Source organism: Stigmatopora argus, chromosome 10 (assembly GCF_051989625.1).
Source record: "Stigmatopora argus isolate UIUO_Sarg chromosome 10, RoL_Sarg_1.0, whole genome shotgun sequence".
Lineage (NCBI taxonomy): Eukaryota > Metazoa > Chordata > Actinopteri > Syngnathiformes > Syngnathidae > Stigmatopora > Stigmatopora argus.
In genome coordinates this window covers 17,845,080-17,870,845 of record NC_135396.1, presented here as the reverse complement: position 1 = coordinate 17,870,845, position 25,766 = coordinate 17,845,080, and the positions used below count along the sequence as shown (strand labels likewise).

The window sequence follows — 25,766 nt, the reverse complement described above, 5'->3', positions numbered from 1 at the left end:
TTAAGTGTTTACATGGTATAAAAGCTTTTTGGGAAACTATACGACTACTGCTCAGCATGCAAAAAAAGATACATATACACAGGGATTAACAATATCTACCACCATGGTAGTCCTCAACTCTTTGGCTCATTTACATCTAAGGTGGAAGTTTAACAGCAATGCCATGCAACCAGTCTAGTAACTTGAGACACTGTTTTTAGTGATCTTCGACTGACTTGAAAGAAATGGTATTTAATACCAAAATTAAGGAAAACCTGAGGATAGAAACTTGCAACATCAATATACAGTCATACGTCTACTTAAGAATGCCTCTAGGTACAAAAGTTTCAGGTCATGAAATTTATAGATACGAAAACGATCCAAGTTACGAAATCCCCCAAAAAGTAAATGCATTTCCTTATCCATTAGTTATTTTGAATTCCCCTTATTAAGCGATTAAACACTACAAATGCAACGTGGCACATATTTTTACACACACACACCATGTGTAAAAGTCTAAAATGTACTACAAAGTGGACAGCTTTCGGGCCTGGTAAAAGAGGCTCTTGCCGCCATCTGGCAGACAAACAGGGGTATTACATCTATAATGGCCGCAGCGCACATTTTCATATGCTTTATTTATTTTAAGACATTAATAAATAATTTCCTTATAATTTTCTCTCTTTCTGTGTTTTCTCACATCTTTATTACAAAGTTGGGAAATATTTTAAAGGCTTCAGTTGGTAGTTGTGTGAGGACCTTGGAATGAATTAGAGAATTTACATATAAAGTACACCTCTACTTACGAAATGTTCAAGTTACAAAAAAAGGTACCACTGTATTACAGAGGGGCCAACTTCTCTGGAATTTCCGCTGTTTACCCAGAAAAGTTACACAATATACGGGACTCTGGACAACCTCCCTAAACTGTGGGGAAAAAAAATGTCACTTAAATTATTTTGGGAGCAACCATTTCGGAAAAGTACCAAATTTCCAATTTAAATGCCTTGAAATTCACACCATCGCTACGGCTTACGCATCTTACTTCCGCATTTGATTTAACTGCACTGTAAACTGGATGAATTTGGTAACACGAATGCATTGTGAATATTCCGAGTTACAAGTTCTGACAAATGATTCGTCTTGTGCGACTTCAGCGTGGTAATCGATTCGGAATCGATTGCATAGGTAGCCTCTATCGCTATAACATTTTAGTTTTCATTTTTTCAAATAAGGGGAATAAGTATTATTAAGGCTGAATAAACCACCAGTCTTTTGTTTTGAAACAAATCCTATCATTTCCGGGGTTGTTCTAAAGGAAGCAGGCGTACACAGCACTGGTAAGTCTTATCAATATACCTCCTCAGGTTAAGCGCAAAATGGATGGCAATTTGGATGAAACTTCTAATAAGAAACCCAGACACTCGCAGAAGTTTATTGGTTCGTATTCGACAAAATATCCCATGTTGAAGCCGTCTCCAAAAGTACCGACATTTGCACATTGCACAACATGCCTGTGCGACTTCAGCGTGATACATGGTGGAATTACTGGCCGTAAAACGCCCGGAGAAGGACCCAAACAAAAAGATAACCTTGTTTTCATTTTGCTGTACTTGTTGAATAGTTTGCAAAAACACAATATTTCAATTAATGTAAAAACATGATAATACCAGTTTGATTTAAATTGTCGTACGTTATTTTTTAAATTTTATTTCATATCGATTTTGTGTGAATCGCATTTACTTTGGAAAACCTGGTAATGGGACAAGGGTACTTCTGAAATGGGGTCGATGGAGATTGGCAGCTCTGATATTAAGTTGCGGCCTCCAAAATTGTTGCGATTATTATAACAAGCACAAATGAGACCAACTTTGCATGCAAGCCAAAGGTGACAAAGCTGTTATTTCAGAAAGCAAAAAACATAATAAGCTAAGATCCCTGATCTAAAGATTCACCATTAAAGCCAAACGACAGTTGGTTACTCCATCTGTATCAAGAAGAGTACAACGATCCTTCAGCGGCGTCAAGTCTCATGTTCCTCCTCTTCGTCATATCTGAATCCGTAGCATGTTTTGTCGGTGGGGCTGCAGGTCAGAATTATAAATGTTAGTAAGTAGTTTATAGTGCTCAAATGTACATTCTGAGGATTCTTAGTCACCAAATCAATAATGTATTATTCATGGGGTTGGTGAAAATAGATCTTCAGTTCTCTAAGATGCGCACAATTTCTATTCACGTGATGAAACAAGCCCCTCGTCACATTGGCCACAGAAGAAAATTTCTTCTTTTCGGGCTCACTGTCGGTTATACACAGATTCAGAAGATGCCAAACAATTTGGATACACATTTAACATTGTAGTATTAGAGGCATAAAAATAATAAGAAGCCCCATTAACTGAACGTGTAAAGAAATGCTTTTTCAACCATTTAGCTCTAGAGCAGACCTGGGCATTGTGCAGCCCCCGGGTCGCTTTGGTTGGCCCACATAAGGTTGATTGGAAATTACAAAATACAGTGGGGCAAATAAGTATTTAGTCAAACCACCAATTGTGCAAGTTCTCCTACTTGAGAAGATTAGAGAGGCCTGTAATTGTCAACATGGGTAAACCTCAACCGTGACAGACAGAATGTGGGAAAAAAAAGAAAATATCATTGTTTGATTTTTAAAGAATTTATTTCCAAATTAGAGTGGAAAATAAGTATTTGGTCACCTACAAACAAGAAAGATTTCTGGCTGTCAAAGAGGTCTAACTTCTTCTAACGAGGTCTCCACTTGTTACCTGTATAAATAGCATCTGTTTTAACTCATTATGGGGATCATGGGGATCCAAGATGGCGGCGCGCACGGGTGCGGCGGCTCTTTGCTCTCCAGTTTGGTGTTTTGTTTTCTCAGTCTTATCGTTATTTACGAACATCTGCAAGGCAAACATTTTCTACAGTCGCCATGATTTAATTACTCTCGGCAGGAGATGTGCAATATCCATCACCAACGAACCTACAATATCCCGAGGACATCTCGAGACCACCGGGATCTCCGTGGATAGTCAGCCCACCCAGCGTACGACGGAGGCGGCGAAGGGAAAGAAAGCAAAAGCGGGGATGCCGGGCGGGCCCAGCTGCTAAGCTAAGGAAACAACCGCACAGAGCACCCCTTCCAAGTATCTTCTTGACCAACGCCAGATCCATTAACCACAAAATGGACGATTTGGAACTTCAGCTTGCTACCAACAGCTTTGTCAGGAACTGAGACATTATTCTCATCACGGAAACGTGGCTACACCCGCAAATCCCCGATGCCCCGATTCTAACATCAAACATGCTTATATAGTCATCCCTCGCTCACCTAGCTGGATCCGACCATCTCTGCCTGTCCCTCACCCCCTCATACACCCCACTCCGGAGGCTAACAAGGCCACAAATAAAGATAATAAAAGCATGGCCCGAGGACGCCCTTTCTCAGCTGCAGGACTGTTTTTCACGCACTATTTGGGAACGTTTTGAACACCACAACCTCCAGGACTACACAGACACTTTACTTTCCTACAAAAACTTTACGGACACTGTCACTGTTAATAAACATATCCGGGTTTTTCCTAACCAAAAACCCTGGATGACCAGTGAGACACAGGCACTCATTAAATGCCGTAAGACCGCCTTCAGGTCAGGGGACAAGTTACAATACAGCGCTGCCAGAGCACCTGCAGAGAGGCATTAAAAAGGCCAAGGCAGCATCTACAAGGAAAATTGAGGAGCACTTCATAGAAAATAACCCAAAGAAGATGTGGCAGGAAATACAACACATCACCAATTACAATGACAATATTAATGTGTCTGTTAACACAGATGCCTCACTAGCGGAGGAACTGAATCGTTTCTTTGCCCGCTTTGAGACTGACAAATCGGATTCAGTCTCAACACTTCCACCACACGGAAGCTTCAGGAACATGAAGTGAGACAGGTACTGTGGACTGTGAACACCAGGAAGGCTGCTGGCCCTGACGGAGTACCTGAGAAGGTGCTCAAAACCTGTGCTGACCAGCTGTCTGGGGTTTTCACAAATATTTTCAATTGTTCCCTGCAACAATCCATCATCCCATCCTGCCTGAAATCTGCCACCATTATCCCTGTCCCTAATAAGCCAACCATTGACGGCCTGAATGACTATAGGCCTGTTGCACTTACGCCTGTGATCATGACGTGCTTTGAAAAGTTGGTCGCCCGGCACATCAGGGATACAATCCCTCCCTCAGTTGACCCTCACCAGTTTGCTCATAGAGCAAACAGGTCCACTGAGGACGCCATCGCCGTAGCTCTACACAGAGCACTAAGCCACCTGTAGCACCATGGGAACTATGTAAGGATGCTTTTCATTGACTATGGCTCAGCCTTCAACACTATAATACCGGACATTCTGGCTGACAAACTCTCCCACCTTGGACTATCCTCTTCCATCTGCTGCTGGATTTGAGAACTTCTTAACCAACCGTCCACAAACTGTTAGACTTGGTCCCCACCTCTAATGATGACTCCATTCACTATCTGGCCGATATAAATACTTCATCATAAGGCTGTCCACCTTCTTCCTCATTTTCTTGTCTTTTTTGTTGAATGTGAGAGGCCGATCCTGTTCTTTCTCCGGGCTGGCAACCTTGTGAGATCGGGCTTTCCTTACATGACTAGGGCTGCAGTAGGAAATGGTGGAGGCACTAGAGCTTGAGGCAGACCCAGAGTCTGATTCAGAATCTGAGCTTCTGGTAATCTTCTATAGAGCCACTGTGGAGAGCATCCTGGGACACTGCATCACAGTGTGGTACGCTGAAAGCACGGCAGCAGACAAAAAGGCCATGCATAGAGTGATCAACACTGCCCAGAAGATCGTCGGCTGCTCTTTGCCCTCACTGGAAGACATTGCCAGCCCTTGATACCTCAGCAGAGCCAGGAACATCATTGGGGACCCATACCACCCTGGTCACAATCTGTTCCAGCTGCTGCCCTCTGGCAGACGCTATAGGTCCCACAAAGTACGGACAAATAGGCTTAAGGACAGTTTTTTCCCACATCCATCAGGACTCTAAACTTGCGGTAACACGACACACATTCCTTTCTGCATAATAACTCCTCCTACTGGCTGGCTGAAGGTAAGTGAGAGGTAAGTGATCCGCTCGGGGGGTGATGCGATGTATCCATCACGACAGAATGCCAAATTACGAGTCCAAAATTATCACTTATTTGGGTCTTTTGCCGGGAAAACGCACCTTATGGAGAAGCACTACCAATTTCGTCATACGCAGTTTCTGGGCATGATGACAATTAGGCTTTCTGTCGAGTCAATGATGATGACAAAGCCTATGTCCGATTATTATCTAAGGATTAATAGATTTGACAAAACTTGAACAGGATACAATATATTGACCGCTATGAAAAGAAGCAGAGCTATTACCACCTCATTTCTATGCACAAACAGCTAAACTGATAGCATTAACAGAGGTGTATAACTTAGTGCAAAACAATTCATACAATCTTTATGCCTGTATGTGTATTTTCAATGTGTCATGGTTTTGCCTATTATTGGATTGTTGGCAAACGATAGGTTAATCACAGCCACTGGCATGGCAGTCGCTCATGCTGACTTGCTGTCACGACTAATGGCTGCAGTTTGACTTCCAAAACAAATTTCTATTTGTAAATGTGTGGCGCACACATCTAATACATTAATTACCTATTTCCTTCGGGAATGATTTTGCTGATAAGACAGCAAAAGGGGGGGGGGGGGTGCTTTAATAAGCCCTTTATGCGGATGGCAGTCTCCACTTGTGATGAAAATTTACGTACCGCCGATGTGTGGGTGAGCGGCCCAATTGACCAGTGGCTGGTGCATCGACCTCACAGTTCTAAGATCCACTATTGAATCCCAGGTTGGTTCCAATCTAGTAGTTTCCTTCCACAAACCAAAATTATGCATACTAGGCTGGTTGAACACCCTAAATTACCCCTGGTTATGAGTGTGATCGTGAATGATTCTCCGTCTTCTTATGTTTTTGATTGGCTGGCCACCGAGATATAATGAATCGATCAGATATCAAGGTGGAAAAGATTTGGGAATCTGGAATCGATCTCTGAAATTGCCAATAAGTCCTTTCAGGGATGGCAGCAACAAATTATGGCAGAAATATTTCATCAAATGAAATTTAATGAAAATGAAGCAGCAAAGTCCAAATGTGTGGATGAACAAATAAGTTCCTCTGCAAAATGGGGATTTTGGGAGCACTGAGGGAAAAACCAAATTTGTAGATAAGCTTTCTTAGGTGGACGAGGGGGTTGTTGGGCTGAGTACAGCGCGATTATACAACTTTTGGGTAAATTTGTTTTCGAAACATAAAATCTTTTGGAAGGGATTGTTTGATCTGTGCTCCACATAATCCCCAGGGCCATACAAGACCAAGGCATGGTCAATCCCCCAAAAATATATCCATTTCAAAGACTCCATATGGATATTATCAAATTAAATGACAGTGAGGACAAGTATTGTCTATTTATTGTCAATGTTTTCTTCAAATGGGTTGAAATATTCTGACAAATTTCATTTGGTAGACCGTACAAATTGCCATTATTTAGTATGCAACAGAAATTAGAAGAGGCAAATTTGGCTACATTGGTAAAATTTTAAAGCACGGCAACATGCTCATAACATAACATAAACAAATTTAAATGAACTTGGATTACGATGCAGACACACTCAAAATAAATTTAATCTAACCGAACACTAAATTTAATTCTAATTTAGTTTGACATTTTGATACCTTTCTTCTACCGGGTTGCCTCTATTTGCCCCACCTCCACACTGACTTTCAGTCAATATCGAGGGTTGTTTGATTTTGTATTCCCTTCAAAATATTCCCAAAATGATGCACACAAATGTCTTCACAATAGGATAACGCACGACCACTTGCCAACGAGAAGTAGTATATAGGCCATTCGCACTGACTACCGGGAGAAAAAAACACTGAAAAAAATGCAACGCTCCGCCCAGTGCTCGCAGAGACATTAAACGAGGGAGTTGCGGGGAGAGAGTAATTTTTATTTTTTATTTTTTTATGTTATGTCACGAGCGCGTTGCCGTGCTAAAAGTCTCGCTCGCACGCTCTCTCGCACGCTCTCTCGCACGCTCTCTCGCACGCTCTCTCGCACGCTCTCTCGCACTCTCGCACTCTCGCTCTCTCGCACTCTCGCACTCTCGCACTCTCGCAATCTCGCACTCTCGCTCTCTCTCAATTCAGGCCTGGTTCCTGTCACCTGGGATATGCTCAAACACCCCAAGTGAACCTCGTGAGGATAAGTGGCACAAAAAATCAATGAATGAATAAAAAAAAGTTCTTATGGTTGAGAGAAAACTTCAGAACACGCTTTCAGGGGGTAGAGAGGCTCAATGCGTAGTGAATGTCACTGAGAATCTGATGTCAAAAGCAGACTGAATAGATATAGAAACAGTAGCAGTAATGTCAAATGTTTGCTTTTCCACTGACCTGGAGCTCTTCAGGCTGCTATCATCTGAAAAATTCTTGGCAGATCCCTTGTTTTTGGACAACCAGGATTTCACCCCATCCACGTGACCCTCCGCATCAGATTCAGAGCCTGAGTCCCCTTGACTAATTAATGTATAGTATACAGACAGAAAAAGAATCAAAGAGGAAAATTAACAAATCGTTGCTAAGAGAGTTAGAGAATCAGTTCACGGAAATATTACATTGTACAGTATAGTACTAGTTTCCAGTGTCAATTCAGTATTCAAAGCATTGTGTTATTTCTGCAGTATTAAAGGTAACACTTACAACCAGGTCAAAAATAGTTATTGCACAGGCCCACGATAGGTTACACAGACTTAAAACACTAAGCCCCTTTTAGATATCTACTTTATTGTTCATGTGTCTCGGACGCTACTGTGGACAAATTGGACATTATCCAGAACTTAACTGCTCCATGACCCAGTCACAACTACGGATCTTTCCCGGGCCACATTATTTAAATGCAGCAGATAATGTTCTGCTTCAGAGTGCAGTTTGGTGATGTAGCTCTCATGTGAATAAAGCATGATTCACCACAGTTCCTCAGTTTTCTACTCTGTAAGACAAATTAACAATATTTGGTAAGAGTTTTTTGTTTGTTTTTGTTTTCAAGGTGGCGCCGTCAGGCGGCAGCCGGTGGGAGTAGTTCTGTGACTTCTGTCCACTCTGTTTTTCGTGTTTTACAGCCTTTTTACTTTTTTTTATTACATTTTAATATTTCTTAATACATTCCTTTTTACTTTACTTTCTAATTTATACTTTTTACTTTAATGTTTTTACAACTTTCTTTGTTCTTTTTTGGAACCATTCAGCCATGCCTCCGCTATCATACACGGATCAGCTGTGAACAATACACAGCAGAAAGAGCAACACCTCGATGCCGCTGGAAATCCGGAGCTGGACAAAAGTGCCGGGAGAAGAAGCGACGCTTCAGACCAATCATTCCATCTATTATTATGGGGAAAATGAGATCCCTCCATGATAAGATGGAAGACCTGTCGGCGCTTAGCAGGCACTTACCAGTATCAAGAGTGTTGTACTCTGTTACTGTTGATTCTTCAGCTCCAGACTACTGAGGGATTGTGCGGATAAGCTTGGAAGAGTGACTCTGCATATTTTCAACCTCGGTCTCAGTCTGCAGAAATTCCCCACCTTGTGGAAGACTTCCTGTGTGTGGTTACAGTTTTATCTAACTCTACGTCTTTTTCTTGTCTGTATCTCTTCTTGCTACTGCAACCAAGATGGCGCCGCTCAAGTGGCAGCCAGTAGCGGTAGCTCCGTCCGCTCTTGCCTGTTTTGTGTTTTTGTTGCTTTTCTATCTTTTTAAATTGCATTTTAATATTTCTTAATGCTTTTCCCATATGCTTTGTACTTTGTGCTTTTTGCTTTATTGTTTTGCGACCTTTGCGACTCGACCTATGGCTTGGTTTCTTTGTGCTAGTCCTAGACGTCTTTGGAGCCATTCAGCCGTGACTCCGCTGTCATGCATGCAGGTACAGTTGTGAGCAGTGGATGATAGTGCCGGAAGAAGAAGCGATGCTCCAGACCGAGCATTCCATCATTTTTATGGGAGCGTGAGATCTCTCCCCGGTCAGATGGAGGAGCTGTCGCTGCTTGCCGGGCTCCAACTGGAGAGTTGTATGCTTGTGTGCTTTGAAGCCCCCCACCTGCCTCTCCGCTGCTGCTGATCAGGTAATAGGACATCTTAGGAGGATCTAGGCAAGGAAGATGATCACCTCCAGACTACTGAGGGACTGTGTGGATCAGCGTGAAAGAGTGATTCTACATATTTAACCTCAGTCTCAGTCTGAAGAAGGTCCCCACCTTGTGGACTTCCTGTGTGTGTCTCCAGTTTTTTACCCATGTCTACAATGTCTTCTGTGTCTGTCTTGCTACTGCAACCAAGGATATTTCCTGAATGCGGGATGAAACAAAGTTCTAATCTAATCTAAATAACTCATTATATTTATAGATGACAAATGAGGTCTAACAACCATTTGTAATGTCCCAATGCCATTATTGTTTTTACACTAAACTACTGATTAAATCTTGTTAAAATCTAGTATAAAGCTATTTTATAAACTCACAAAAATGTTTAATTATTTAAATTGTGTATTTAAATGCTTTTTTAGCAGTTTGGAATGGCATAGTTGCCACCTGATGATGTCACAGAAAGTACAGAAACTGACAATTATAGAGCCAAATTTTTACGGATGAGACTTGTCAATTTCAGTTGGAATGCAAATTTGAAAGTGGTTAAGATAAGAAAGAATGTCTCGAAAATGTTTCTAGAGTTATTTTACCATTTGAGCTGGGGGGTAATTTTACCATTTTGATTCTAGGTCACAACACATGATAATAATGTGGAATGTTATGTAGAAAAGCAGTTTGACAGGAGCTTTCCAATTTGTTACATTACTAACATCTTTGTTTTGGTAGCAGTGGGAAATAAACAGAACACTCCCCTAAACCTCCCAAAGCTTTGCAAAAAGTAAAGCTATTGAAGGAAATCATTTAAAAAACAATTCATTGAGAAACAATTTGTGAGCAAGGGGAAGAAATAGAGGAATATCAGAGCGAAGAAGAAAACACCATCACCGATAACAAGGACTTAGACATAAGGATCTAAACCAGGGGTGGGCAAACTATTCCACAAAAGGCTGCAGTGGTTGCGGGTTTTCATTCCAACCCATAGATAAGACAACTTTTCACCAATCTGGTGTCCTACAAGTGCAATCAGTGGATAGTAATCAGGTGCTTCTTGTTTCAGCAGAAACCCCATTGGTTAAACTGTCTGTACTGGATCGGTTGGAACAAAAACCTGCACCCACAGCGGCCCTTGAGAACGGGTTTGCTCACCCCTGATCTAGACAGTAGGATCTGAAGCTTTGGTAGGGAATGTATGCTAGGCTATCCTTCTTTTTGTCTTTGTATGTGTTGTTTTGATGAAAAACCAACAACAAGGGACATTTGAATAGAAGCTACCCCACAAAATTGACAAGAAAACATTTTTTTTCATATACAGGCAGCACTGGACCATAAGCTGCAGCTTTCCACAGTGTATTATAAAACATTTACACCAAAAGAAATGCAACTCATTACCTTGTAAATATCCATAAACTAGCTGGACTGGACTGTAAACTGTAGAGTTCATAGTGGGAAATAAGTAGCGGTTTAAAGTCTAAAAGTGTCAGTAGTTTTGATTTTCTAACTTTCACGTAATCAGTATTTGGCCAGGAAATATTTACTTAGGTCTTATCTGGAATTTGCATAGTTTGTGGCGCCCATGAAATGTTTTATAGAAAAGTTTAATTAAGTTAAGTGCATATATAGAGTCGTACCTCTACTTACGAGATTATTGGTTTCAAAACTTTTTTTCGTAAATTGAAAATTTAAAGTCGATGCAGTACTTTATATGTAAATTCTCTAATACGTTCCACGGTCCTCACACAACTACCAACTAAACCCTTTAGAATTGGTCAAAGTGTCCCAATGTTGTATGAAAGAAGTGAGAAACACAAACATGAGAGAAAATTCTGAGAACATTATTTATTAAAATTAAAATGAATAACAAGACTATAAAATCTACCAGGGTTGAAACACAGGGGAACAAGAGGAAGGCAACAGAGAGAGAGAGAGAACATGAACACACATCTCATAGACGCAACATCAAGAATTCAAACAGCAACACTAACAACATTAATCAACAACAAACATTAACGTTTTGTGATTTCTTTGGAATTTAATTTTCACCCTTTTTATTAGTCGCTACTGGTTCTTACCTGTTTGGATTTAGGTTCCCCTTCAGCAGTGCTGGTTGACGGACGTTTTGAAAAAAAAAAACTATCCAAAGACGATTCCCTTTGACGACTTTTAATAATGTTTCTATAATGCAACAAACAAATGTCGGTCAAAGTGGGCGATCGCATGACTCGTGAATATTTTTTCTGGATGTTTTTTCTACAGACAGAAAGTTTGTGAAATTTCTCCAGTATTTCTTTGATTTTTGCAGTTGGAATGGTCGCTGCTAGCTCCTCGTCCCCCTTCTCGTAATATTCCTTCTGTAGTGCCGAGTGTTCCATTAACGCTAGAGTTCGTTTGTATGCCCCTCGACCAACTCGTCAATGTACTCATCGCTGACCACTTCTTTTCATTCGCATTGGTAATTTTTTGGGGAGGTATGATGATATAAACAGAAGAAGCTGCTTCATCCACACTTGGAAAAACTCAACAAAAACTCTGACAACGAACGACAGTCAAAAGTACAGGAGAATCTTGAAACATGGATAGTGGTTGTTGGATAAGGAAATGCATTTACTTTTTGGGGGATTTCTTAACTTGGATATTGTTGCGTATCTCGAGGCACTCATTTGGTTATAAAAGCTTTCGTAACCTGACAATTTCGTACCTAGAGGCATTCGTAAGTAGAGGTATGACTGTATTCATATTTTGGGTGAACATGAACTGACCAATAACCATTACTTTTTTGGGTATCGTTTAGCATTTTTCCACTAGGCTGACTGAATATACATTGTTAAATGTTTTGTACAATGTCATAGTAATGCACATTTATGTAGTTACCTGTGCACCATTATGACTTTTTTTGTATTTATGTTTCATCTGACTGTTTTTTCTCTCTTAATAAACCACCTAACTTTACACAAGCTGCTAATATGGGACAGTCACTTTATTTAGCATGCCACCTGACCTCTTTCATTTTAATATAATGAATAATATGGTATTTTCTCTGTCAGCAGCCATTGCAGAGAAAGTGAATTTCCTCATTTATGTGCACGATATACAGGCAAATAAGTATTTAGTCCACCACCAATTGTGCAAGTTATCCTACTTAAAAAGATTAGAGAGGCCTGTAATTGTCAACATGGGTAAACCTCAACAATGAGAGACAGAATGTGGGGGGAAAACCCAGAAAATCACTGTTTGATTTTTAAAGAATTTATTTCAAAATCATGGTGGAAAATAAGTATTTGGTCAATACCAAAAGTTCACATCAATACTTTGATAATTATGTACCCTTTGTTGGCAATAACGGAGGCCAAACGTTTTCTGTAACTCTTCACAATCTTTTCACACACTGTTGCTGGTATTTTGGCCCATTCCTCCATGCAGATATCCTCTAGAGCAGTGATGTTTTAGGGCTGCCGTTAGGCAACACGGACTTTCAACTCCCTCCACAGATTTTCTATGGGGTTGAGATTTGGAGACTGGCTAGGCCACACCAGGACCTTGAAATGCCTCTTACGAAGCCACTCCTTTGTTGCCCTGGCAGTGTGTTTGGGATCATTGTCATGCTGAAAGACCCAGCCACGTCTCATCTTCAATGTCCTTTCATCTTCAATGTCCTTGCTAATGGAAGGAGATTTTCACTCAAAATCTCTCGATATTCATTCATTCTTTCCTTTACACAGATAAGTCGTCCTGGTCCCTTTGCAGAAAAACACCCCCAAAGCATGATGTTTCCACCCCTATGCTTCACAGTGGGTATGGTGTTCTTCGGATGCAATTCAGTATTCTTTCTCTTCCAAACACGAGAACCTGTGTTTCTACCAAAAAGTTCTATTTTGGTTTCATCTGACCATAACACATTCTCCCAGTCCTCTTCTGGATCATCCAAATGCTCTCTAGCGAACCGCAGACGGGCCTCGATGTGTACTGGCTTCAGCAGGGGGAAATGTCTGGCAGTGCAGGATTTGAGTCCCTGGCGGCGCATTGTGTTACTGATAGTAGCCTTTGTTACCATGGTGCCAGCTCTCTGTAGGTCATTCACTAGGTCCCCCCCGTGTGGTTCTTGGATTTTTGCTCACCGTTCTTGTTATCATTTTGACGCCACGGGGTGAGATCTTGCATGGAGCTCCATATCGAGGGAGATTATCAGTGATCTTGTATATCTTCCATTTTCTAATAATTGCTCCCACAGTGATTTCTTTACACCAAGCGTTTTACCTATTGCAGATTCAGTCTTTCCAGCCTGGTGGGGGTCTACAATTTTGTCTCTGGTGTCCTTCAACAGCTCTTTGGTCTTGGCCATAGTGGAGTTAGCGTGTGAGAGACTGAGGTTGTCGACAGGTGTCTTTTATACCGATAACGAGTTAAAACAGATGCTATTAATACAGGTAACGAGTGGAGACCTCGTTAAAAGAAGTTAGACCTCTTTGACAGACAGAAATGTTGCTTGTTTGTAGGTGACCAAATACTTATTATCCACTCTAATTTGGAAATAAATTCTTTAAAAATTAAACAATGTGATTTTGAGTTTTTTTCTCCACATTCTGTCTTTCATGGTTGACGTTTACCCATGTTGACAATTACAGGCCTCTTGTCTCTTTACAAGTAGAAGAAGTTGCACAATTGGTGGTTGACGAAACACTTATTTGCCCCAATGTACGTGTGTAAATATATATATATATATATATATATATATATATATATATATATATATATATATATATATATATATACATACATATATATACATACATATACAGTGGTACCTTGTCACAGGACCGCTTGTCATACAAAATTATCGTCTTACGACGGAAATTTCGGAAAAGAGGGCTTTCTGGGTAATGAAGTATACTCGTGCACACAACGCCGACAGGCAATGGCACTCTTTCTCAGAATAAAACTTTACCCACAATCAATACGTGGGTAAGCTCAGCTGCTGCATTTCCTGTTATTTTTACATATATACATATATACATATATACATATATACATATACATATATATATATATATATATATATATATATATATATATATATATATATAAATGTATATATATATAGGATTTGATAACTTTATTCATCCCGTATTCGGGAAATTTCGTTGTCACAGTAGCAAGAGGGTGAGGATGCAAAAATAGGAAAGGCATTTTAGACATAGACAGGTAATAAGTAATTTAATAAATAAATACATGAATAAATATATAAATAAATAAGCGTGTTATATATCTATGTATATATATATATATATATATATATATATATATATATATATATATATATATATATATATATATATATATATATATATATATTTTTTATACAGACGCTCCCCTACTTACGAAGGAGTTAGGTTACGAGCGATTGTTCATAAGTGAATTTGTTTGTAAGTTGATTCAGTGCTATAGCTTGTATTATAATTTATGTTTATATAAGTGCATTTGTATGTTTAAGGCTTGTATAAGTAACACGCATTGGTTTGTACTGAAAAAAACATTTAATAAAATGGAGAGAATATGTATAGTACTGTAGAGAGAGAGAGAGAGAGAGATTTATGTATTAGAAACTGGCCGAAAGAAGCGATCTAACGACGATTGCACAGTTTTCTTCTTTTTTTCATCATAAATGATGCGGTAGCACTGTATGGCATCATTCAATTGATTTGCAAACTTTGTGCAACGTTCAATATTTGGGTCCTGCTGCTCGATCTTTCTGTTTATAAATGGTACTGACGGTCGAACGATTCAAGTTGTATGCCCGTGCAACGCTCACCACTCTCACGCGCATCAAGCTTCGTTATTATTGCCACTCGTTTCAAATGAAATGGCTTGCCTCTTCCCTGCACCTCCCTCAATAGAAGCCTTTCGCTTTTTACCAACCATATTCAATAATGGATGCACGAGATATTTAATGATACAAATGAAAAAGGTTCTTTGCGCACTGGAGATACGTCCACGCACTTCTGCATTGCAACAAATTGGACAGAAGAAGGTAGATGCTGGGGAGCTGAGCTCTCACAGCGCCAGGCGTCGGTATTAGCGGCGGAAAGAAGCACTACTCGGAAAAAATACAAAATCGAACTTACGAACATTTTTCGACATAAACGCAATTTGCAGACATGTTCGTATGTACCGTTGTTCGTAAGTCGTATGTTCGTAAGTAGGGGAGCGTCTGTATATATAGGATTTGATTGGATAACTTTATTCATCCCGTATTCGGGAAATATATATATATATATATATACTATATATATATATATATATATACTATATATATATACATATATATATACTATATATATATATATACATATATATATACACACATGCACATACACACATACAGAGAGCGAAAGAGAGACAGAGAGAGAGAGTGAGAGAGAGAGAGCGAGAGAGCGAGAGAGAGCGAGAGAGAGCGAGAGAGAGATCCTCATTACCAGCACAGCGAGTAGTTGCAGCAAACCCAGTAATTACTTTATAACAAATGAATTTATTTGCATTTTTATACTTACTTTCACCATTCTGGGTCATAGAAGACAGAACACGAAGGTAAAACTAAGCACAATTGTGTACTAATGTGTGCCAATATGAATTGTGTACTAATGTGTGCCAATATGAATGATTACCTATTGATGAGGTCTTCATTGTTATCACTTTCCATTTCATCCTCAATGGCAGCCTGGAGGTCCCCAATCCGTTTGAAGGCTAGTTTAAGGTCTGCCTGTAGGCTCAGATTTGCAGCCTCCAAGCACTCAATGTCCATATCCTGTTAACAATATAAAAGGCTATATATATATATCTCTTTTAAAAGTAGTTCACACATGCTAATCGATTAGTCTGATAACTCATAACCATTTAATATTTGTGAATACCAGCTCATGCTTTTTGCGGCTGGCCTCTCCTTCCTTTTTGGCAAGTTCCACCATCTCTTCTTTCATGTCGCGAATCTGTCTCTGCAATCGTTTGCTATGTTCTTTCTCCCGGGTCTCACAGCTGCTGTGTTGGTCTCGATCTTCTGTGAGTTTTTCCAAATTTTCCTTAAGACGAGCTACAAGGCTCTGTGGAAAGATGAGAGATTAGATTCTACACTGTAATAAACATGTATATAGTCATACATACACCAAACTAACTGTAATTTGTTAATAAGCGCATTCTGTGTCCAATTAATGAAAAAAATATATAGTTTAGAAAGTGTCATGAAAGAAGACTGGTGATTGTCACTGATAGAGGTGGGTGAAAATGACATTGTAAGCCTGTTGATATTAATAATATTAACAATTTTATTAATAAATAATAATTCAGCCACCTGATGGTGTAGTGGTTCACTCGCCTGACTTCGGTGTGAGCAAGCGTGGGATCGACTCCTGCTCGGTTCCGGTATGATTGTGAGTGTGAATGGTTGTATGTGTCACATTATGGTCGAGGTGTGTGTGTATGTGTGCGTGTTTTCACCTCCCCTCACAGCCAGCTGTTTTGGAGGTATATAATGAGAATATTGGTGACGTCTGGGTGGGAGTATTACTACCTTTACCTCGTGTTTCTCGTCCTAGTAAGTCATGTTTTGGTTTTTGTCGGCGTGCATCCTCCTGATTATTTTGTCATTTGGATATTCAACTTTTGTTATTAAAAGAACCTAAGTTTTTGCACCAGCAATTCTCCCCTTCCTGTTTCCCGTATCCTGGGTTCAACCTCGCCGCAGCCGACACTTAAACATGACAGAATACTTTCACCAAACAACGAACCTAGTGATACACATAGTAATCCGAGCCCCAAGTTATCTTTTTGATTTGTCGCCTGCCGTCAACTCTCCGCCTGTCTACCCACCCGCGCATCCTTCTCGTTATCCCTCCACGGGACATTCTTCGCTGCCTCCGCCTCTATCTACGAAGAAACAACAAATCAAAAACCATGACGTCGCCTCCAGCGCGTACAGTACGTGTGTGAATGTTCCGAAAATCTCCGGATGGTGCGTTCGAGGCGCAAAAAAACCCGGTAAAGATGAGAGCGGCACGACGAACACGGACGCACGCAGCTTAAGAGGAAGTGGCCACGAGCACGTTTAGCCATGCATTAGCATTAGCGTTAGCAGCGCATTGGTCACTTTTTGTCGCCATCAACATGCGTAGGAACCGTCCAAAACGACAATGGGACTAGGACTCAGATTTGTTTAATTACGAGGATGGCCTGGAGCTCGTTAACCTTCTGGGCTCCGACTCCGAGGACGAATGGGCCTTCCTCTCTCCCACCTATTCTACTCGGCAGACGCGGCCAGGCGGAGCTCCCGTGAGCCGCCCCCACGTCACGGACCATCGGCCATTGACGGCATTGTTTTACTCCCTCCTGACGGGATGACGGTGGCGTGCTCCTCCCCGGGATGCTGAGAAGAGCAGCGTTCCGGCTGCCAGCTAGGTCAGCCCGGAGGCGGCGACGTGCGCGGGAGCGGCAGGAGGAGGCGGGACAGAGAGAGCCCCGACGGCCGAGCAGGGCTTGATGACGTCGGCCTTTTTGAAACGTGGCATTACGATGGCCATTTTGAGGCAGGGCAGGATGACGGCTGCCTGTTCAAGATGGGGCTGAATGACGACGGCCATGGCGTGATCATGACAGCCATCTTGAGATGGAGCATGGTAGCAGCCATTTTGGTACAGGGCTGAATGACGGCGATCACTTTGAAGTTGGGCAAAATAACTCCGGCTTTTTTAGACCCGGCATGACAATTAGGGAAATCTTGGAGGCGTGGGAAGAGAGGGACCGTCGCTTGCAGGTACCCGCTCCATTTAACCATGATTGCATGCCGACGCCCCGCACCCTCATGCCGACGGCGGCGCCTCGCGCCCTCGCGCTGACACCGGCGCCCCGCACCCTCGCGCCGACATCGGCGCCCCGCACCCACGCGCCGATACCGGCCCCGGTGCCCCGTTCTCATGTGCCTAGTGACGGCAGTCCTCTTGCTGGGGGCCCGGGCGACGGCGATTCTCCCGGCGAGAACCTGGAGGTCGTGGGCGGCCATCCTTCTGGCGGGGGCCAAGACGGCGGCGAGAACCTGGAGGCCGTGGGCGGCCATCCTTCTGGTGGGGGCCAAATGGCGGCCAAAACGGCAGCGAGAACCTGGAGGCCGTGGACGACGGCGGCGAGAACCTAGAGGCCGTGGACGACACGTATACTTGGGAGCCGTGGACGACGCCGTATACTTGGGAGCCATGGACGACGGCGTATACTTGGGAGCCGTGGACGACGGCGTATATTTGGGAGCCGTGGACGACGGCGTATACTTGGGAGCCGTGGACGACGGCGTATGCTTGGGAGCCGTGGACGACGGCGTATGCTTGGGAGCCATAGATGACGGCGTATGCTTGGGAGCCATAGATGACGGCGTATGCTTGGGAGCCATAGATGACGGCGTATGCTTGGGAGCCATAGATGACGGCATATGCTTGGGAGCCGTGGACGATGGCGTATGCTTGGGAGCCGTGGACCATGGCGTATGGTTGGGAGCCGTGGACCATGGCGTATGGTTGGGAGCCGTGGACCATGGCGTATGGTTGGGAGGCGTGGACCATGGCATATGGTTGGGAGCCGTGGACGACGGCGCATGCTTGGATGCCGTGGACGACGGCGCATGCTTGGATGCCGTAGACGACGGCGCATGCTTGGAGGCCGTGGATGACGGCGCATGCTTGGAGGCCGTGGATGACGGTGCATGCTTGGAGGCCGTGGACGACGGCACATGCTTGGAGGCCATACACGATGGCGGATGCTTGAGGCCGTGGACGACGACACATGCTTGGAGGCCGTGGACGACGGCGAATGCTTGGACGCCGTTGACGACAGCGCAAGCTTGGAGGCCGTGGTCGACGGCGCATGCTTGAAGGCCGTGGATGACGGCGCAAGCTTGGAGTCCGTGGACGACGACGCATGCTTAGAGGCCATTAGATCAGGGAACCATGCAATAACCAATAACTACAGACCTATAAGCATCCTTCCAGTTGTCTAAAAAGTCTAGATAGTAGAGGAGTAAATTGTGGATCACCTTAACAGCAGTCCATACACCCTAAAAGGCTACAATTGGCTTTAGAAAACCTAATTCTATTGAGACAGCGGTTTGCTTTTTTCTAGAAAACATAAAATCAAAACTAGATAAAGGCGAGGTCATTGGTGCTGGTTTGATTGATCTCAAAACTGCTCTTCAGTCTTTCCATAAAATATCTGCCAAGCTGGGGTCCTTCGATTGTCACCTGCCAAATGTTTGTCGGTGATCCCGCTCTTTATGTCCACGCGAAAGACAAAAAACATGCTGAACGGGAACTCAGATGCGAGAACGAGCGTGAATAACTGGCTTAAAAAATCCCAACTACATTTACACATATCTAAGACTGTATGTTCTTTTCAAAAAGAGCGACAACTAATATAACCCCAAAGTTTTTGTCCAAGAAAAAACAATCAATGTAGTCCAAGAATTTAAATACCCAGGAATCACTCTTGACTCTCAACTTGTCTCTAAAAGACAGATAAAAAAACACTGAATAAAATGAAATTCAATTTGTCCAATTTTAGGTTCATTGGAAGCAATCTAACTCCTGAGTCAGCAAAACTGTATTTGGACACAATGATCATATAACACATGACTTACTGCCTAACAAGTTGGTCATCGGCCTGCAACAGAGCACTAAAACAGATTGAAACCGTTTATAAGCAAGCTCTGAAAGTGTTAGACAGAAAACCAAAAACACACCATCGTCAGATATTTTAAAAAACACAAACGCCTGGACTGGGACAATACTGTTAAATATACAGACGCCACCTTAGTTTACAAAATCTTCTTACACCAAGATCCTCCCCCACTTCAAAAATTTGTACAAAAAAATTCCAACACATCAACAAGGGCTGGCTCTAGAGGTGGCTGTGCTGTTCCCTTCAAACAGAGTGCATTCAGCGAAAGCACCCTTTCTGTTCATGCCTCACATACGTGGAACTCAATACCAATTACCATACGTAAACTCCCGGCACTGAACCTCTTCACCAATCATCTTAAAGCCTGGCTGATAGATGAACAAAACTGTGATCACAACGCTGTCTAAAACTGTGCTACCTGTGTGTACAGACGCTCCCCTACTTACGAACGCAATTGGTTCCGAGCGATTGTTCATAAGTTGAATTTTTTTGTAAGTTGATTCAGTGCTATATTTTGTATTATAATTTATGTTTAAGGCCGATATAAGTATATTGAAGGTTTATACAAGTGCATTTGTATGTTTAAGGCTTGTATAAGTAACACGCATTGGTTTGTACTGAAAAAAAAAACATTTAATAAAATGGAGAGAATATGTACAGTACTGTAGAGAGAGAGAGATTTATGTATTAGAAACTGGCCAAAAGAAGCGACCTAATGACGATTGCACAGTTTTCTTCTTTTTTTCCATCATAAATAATGCAGTAGCACTGTATGGCATCATTCAATTGATTTGCAAACTTTGTGCAACGTTCAATATTTGGGTCCTGCTGCTCGATCTTTCTGTTTAGAAATGGTACTGACGGTCAAACGATTCAATGCCCGTGAAACGCTTACCACTCTCACGCGCATCAAGCTTCGTTATTATTGCCACTCGTTTCAAATGAAATGGCTTGCCTCTTCCTCGCAACTCCCTCAATAGAAGCCTTTAGCTTTTTACCAACCATATTCAATATTGGATGCATGAGATATTTAATGATACAAATGAAAAAGGTTCTTTGCACACTGGAGATACACTCACGCACTTCCGCATTGCAACGAAGAAGAAGGTAGATGCTGGGTGAGCTGAGCTCTCACAGCGCCAGGCGTCGGTATTAGCGGCGGAAAGAAGTACTACTCCGAAAAAGGCGCGAAATACAAAATTGGACTTGCGAACATTTTTGGACTTAAACGCAATTTGCAGACATGTTCGTATGTACCGTTGTTCGTAAGTTGAATGTTCGTAAGTAGGGGAGCGTCTGTATGTGTCATCGTTAACCTTCAACCTGCATAAGGGACGAAATGTGGAAATTAGCCCTCGGCTAAAATCTTACATATTTACATACCATATTTTCTCGCATTTACGCCGTATTTGTCGCAAAAAAATGATGACTGAATCGAGGGTACGGCCAACATTCACACGAATTAGACTTGACATAGACGAAACTGCAAAGTAACGGAGAAAAAATGCCATAATGCGGCCGATATGGTCATTTATTTCAAAATAGAGAAAAGATAAACAGATAAAACATAACAACTAAATAAAATCTCTTTTGACATCAAAGAAAGAAATTCAAGAATAAAAAAATGTATCTTGCATTAAACGCATTACTACTGCCATTGCTCACTGATGGCGCCGCCATCTTACCGTAGATAAACGGGCTCTGACTGGCCAGACGCGAGTACTCTTACTTGTGCCTTCCATTGCTAGCTCAGGGCACAGCCATCTTATCATAGTTAAACTGCTCTGACTGGCCAGACGTGAGATGCCTTGATACATGTGTTGGTAGTGTTAACCATGTCAGCACATCCCAATACAGTAATACCTTGAGATACGGGCTAATGTGTTCCCGTCCCGGAAAAATATCTCAATAGTTGTCACTTTCGAACAAGAAATACAAAAAAAAAAAAAAAAATCAGAATTTTGTTTTATTTCAAAATAAAGGCTACTCGCGTCTGGCCAGTCAGAGCATGTTTAACTAGGTTTAGACGTTACCACCCTAGCTAAGATGGCTGCCCGGCACCTAGGAAAGATGGCTGTGCACCGAGCGAACAGTGACGGGAACGTGAGTTTTTTCACGTTTTATGCAAGATACAATTTTTTCTTGAATTTCATTCATAGACGTCAAAATACATTTTGTTTAGCGTTTTATCTGTTTATCGTTTCTCTATTTTGAAATAAACATCAGCCTAATTCGCTTGTGTCATGACGTCATGCGCTGACGCAACAGCGCCATTTCGTCGTGACGTCATCATGTCACTGCGCCATTTTGTCGTGACGTCATCGTGTCACCGCGCCATTTTGTCGTGGCGTCATTTTGTCGTGACGTCATCGTGTCACGGCACCATTTTGTCGTGACGTCATCTTGTCACGGCGCCATTTTGTCGTTATGTCATTGCATCACGGCGCCGTCAACTTGCAGTTTCGTGCATGTCTTGTTTTAGCGCATATAAGCCATACCCTCGATTCAGTCATCATTTTTTGTCCGACAAAAGCGAGTAAATACGCTATGTTCATTAACATGAACATAATATGTTCATTACATTAATTTAAATTAAATTAATCAAACTCAACAAACTGACACTAATGACAGTATAATTTGTAGTTTAATTAACCAGCGAGGAATCGAGGACATCATATTTTTGAAGGCTTGAAGCATAACAGAGATATGTCTATGACTTTGCTAATTTTTTGTCGTCATGCGATGTTGCTGATGGCACATTTTACCACCTCAACAGACTTTTACCCCTACATCTGATGCTCTTGTTGTCTGTCTAGTTGATCTCACCTCCAGACGTTTAACCTGGGTCTTCTCAAACTCTAGCTTGGTTTCAAGCTCTCGAATCTTGACCTCCTGTCGGCTCACAAGTGATTTCTCCACCATGGACTGCTCCTGAAAGTCTAGTTGACTCTGGAGGGCTTGCATCTGGGTCAATGTAAACATACTGTGCATTAGTGATTTTTAAAATTGAAAAGCACGAGATAAAATTGCAGGGAAAAACTGTGCCTTATTGAATATGGACTCCACTAAACTTGGAAAATGTTCAAAGGTGACCGACTTCAATTTGACTCACATTTAATCAGGATATGCTTTTAGATGAATAATGAATCGTCCTCTTGGGTGGGTGCCATGCCAATTTTTTTGCTTTACAAAATAGAAAATTAAAATTATAGGGTTTTTGGAGGTCAATATCTTGGAATGAAACAGAGACAGACTGTTATTTGACAGCAAGGATAATCTAGTACAGACTCGCTTTCATTTCCAAATTGTTGGCCTCTCAAATATTTAACTTTTTATGAGCAGGAAAAAAACGTTAAAGCCCCTCCTTTGAGGAAAATAGCATTTACAGATAATTCATTGTGAATGATTTCTTTTTTAAGGACCAGTCTCTGTGTGCCTGAGTGATGGTTGGATGCAAATGATAATGTGGGGAAATAGGGGGCTTTGAAAAGTAAACTTTTTTTTTACAATTTTTGTCTGTCCTTTATTAGGTCAAAATTCAAGCTTGTATTGACATCTGCCATACCTGTAAATTTATATGTTTTTCCTGTAATCTATATGTGTTTTGATCATTTCAAATTGTGTACGGCGTATAACAACTTTTGCACAGGAACTTTTTTTTAAGTACCGTAATTACTCGAATATAACACGCAGGTTTTTGCTATATAATTAATTCCAATAGTTGGGGGTGCGTGTTATAATCAAGAACTAAAATAAATTACAAATTTTTGATCGAAAAAAGCATTGTCAAACTCACTTTGACGCACGGATTTTACGTCATCTCGTACAGCTGACGCACGGATTTTACGTCATCTCCTAAAGCCGACACACGGATTTTACGTCATCTCGTAATTTCGATCGAAAATCGGAAAGCCGAGACCACCACTCCCCCCCTCTAGCCTCCTACTCGTCTCAGTTCACCCTCTCTCAGTTCAGTGTTATAATCAATAACTAAAATAAATTACAAATTTTCGATCGAAAAAAGCATTGTCAAACTCACTTTGACGCACGGATTTTACGTCATCTCGTAAAGCCAATCGGATGATGTGTTGTGGGAGGAAGAGGAAGTGGATGAAGGAAGCGTGTACGTTGATAGGATTCTCAACGAAGAGATGTATGAGAGGACAGACAAAGAGAGAGAGGAACTCTTCATTTGAAGGATTCTAATGAATAAATTTGTTTGAACAAAACAATCGTGAAACGAAGAAAAAAAGGTAAGATTTCTGATTTTCGTCAGCGGGAAATTTTAGGTGCGCACTATATTCGAGTACTGCGTTTTTCCAGATTTTTTTGGCCCAAAATGACCTGCGTGTTATTTTCGAGTGCGCGTTATATTCGAGTAATTACGGTACGTTTTTTTGTAAAACTGATCAAATTTTACCATTTTGGCTCTAATCCGGATCGTTTCGGTCACTGGTAGCAGAGGAAAACAGCATCGTGGACTGCTATTGTCATGCTTTAGGCATGATGTGCACGCGCATTCCCCTTTCAACTGTCTGCCTTTTAAACTTTAAATATAGCAAGCAAGGTACCCAGACAGTCAAGCTGTCAGTGTCATACAGTGACATCTACAGAATGTTGAATTTAGTGCATACAAAAGACTAATGTCACCCTGTCCACTTTGGGGAAAATTATAGACTTTTAAGTGTGCCCTATGTGAGTAAATATGTGCCGCGTTCTTTTTGTACGGTTTATTATCGCTTAATACGGGGAATTGCAATCATTAATAAGGGGAGCAATTGGCAGAGGGAGACTGGTATGCATCTGCTTTATTGGCAAACAGGTTAATGTGATTTTTACAATACTTACACTAAAAGTTTGCACATTAACAGATTTGTGATTAAATAACTATGACTTTAAAAACCATAGTAATTCCTAAATTGAAGGTAATAATAACAATTATGAGAAGGCCAAATATGGGCAGCAGGCATGGGACAGCCGGGATTGGTGGCCAGCACATTGCAAAGTGCAAGAAGACTGTCAGTCAGTCAGACTGTCTCCATCTCTCCCTCTCCCTCCATCCCTCTCTCTCTGTCCCCGTCTGTCTCTCTCTCAGTCCCCGTCTGTCTCTCTCAGTCCCCGTCTGTCTCTCTCTCGCTCAGTCCCTGTCTCTCCCGCTCTCTCTCCCACACAAACACACACACACACATGTCGTAAAACCTCTATTTCAACAGCATGCCGTTCTATTTTTCAAACTTCCCCCCGTAGTGTTATTCAATTAGAGGGTGCCACTCTATTTTTTGACTAGCTGGTCAGAATTATGAGAAGATGCGGTAAATTTAATGGATGAAAAGAGAAAACAGGTAACTTATACATATTTATTTAACAAAAGGCACAAATACAAGGCGATTACTGGTAAGTAATTACAAATTTACCGGTGAAAATCAAGTGACACGTCGCTGTTGTAGCTGTTCTCATCATTCACATCACCTTCCGCATCAGCGTCGCGTGTCTGAGTGAGTTCACGTTCATTGTCTCCAGCATTGGCTCGCGCTTGCTGGAGAAGTTGCAAACCAGTCTGAATCGGGCCGTCTGACTTGAAACAATGGATCTGGCAATTCTTTGAGCCGTCGAGAGCGTTGGTCAGTCCGCATCCCTTGAACGACTTGATGATTAGATCCTTCGGCAGATGATCCCAAGCATCGACAATCCATTTCAAATAAACTTCCATTGTTGGTGCTCGCATGTTGCCAAATGTGGTGTATATATCTCTTCTCGCCGTGCTCATAGAACTGTCAGACTTTGGCCTTGAATGGGGCGCGTTCCAGTAGA

General features: G+C 41.7%; 1 protein-coding gene across 4 annotated transcripts in view; it reads right to left on the bottom strand.

The window, feature by feature from the left end:
• Nucleotides 1–1,400: 1,400 nt before the first annotated feature.
• The window catches only part of myo18ab (myosin XVIIIA b), a 197,988-nt gene continuing 173,622 nt past the window's right edge, over nt 1,401–25,766 (bottom strand). For all 4 annotated transcript variants that reach the window (XM_077610588.1, XM_077610591.1, XM_077610590.1 and 1 more), the window contains 5 exons: nt 22,782–22,919; nt 16,157–16,342; nt 15,911–16,050; nt 7,503–7,625; nt 1,401–2,063 (listed from right to left, as the gene is read on the bottom strand). In XM_077610588.1, the coding sequence (XP_077466714.1) occupies nt 2,003–2,063; nt 7,503–7,625; nt 15,911–16,050; nt 16,157–16,342; nt 22,782–22,919 (648 nt within the window). In that variant the 3' untranslated portion in view covers nt 1,401–2,002. The remainder of the gene's footprint in view (nt 2,064–7,502; nt 7,626–15,910; nt 16,051–16,156; nt 16,343–22,781; nt 22,920–25,766) is intronic.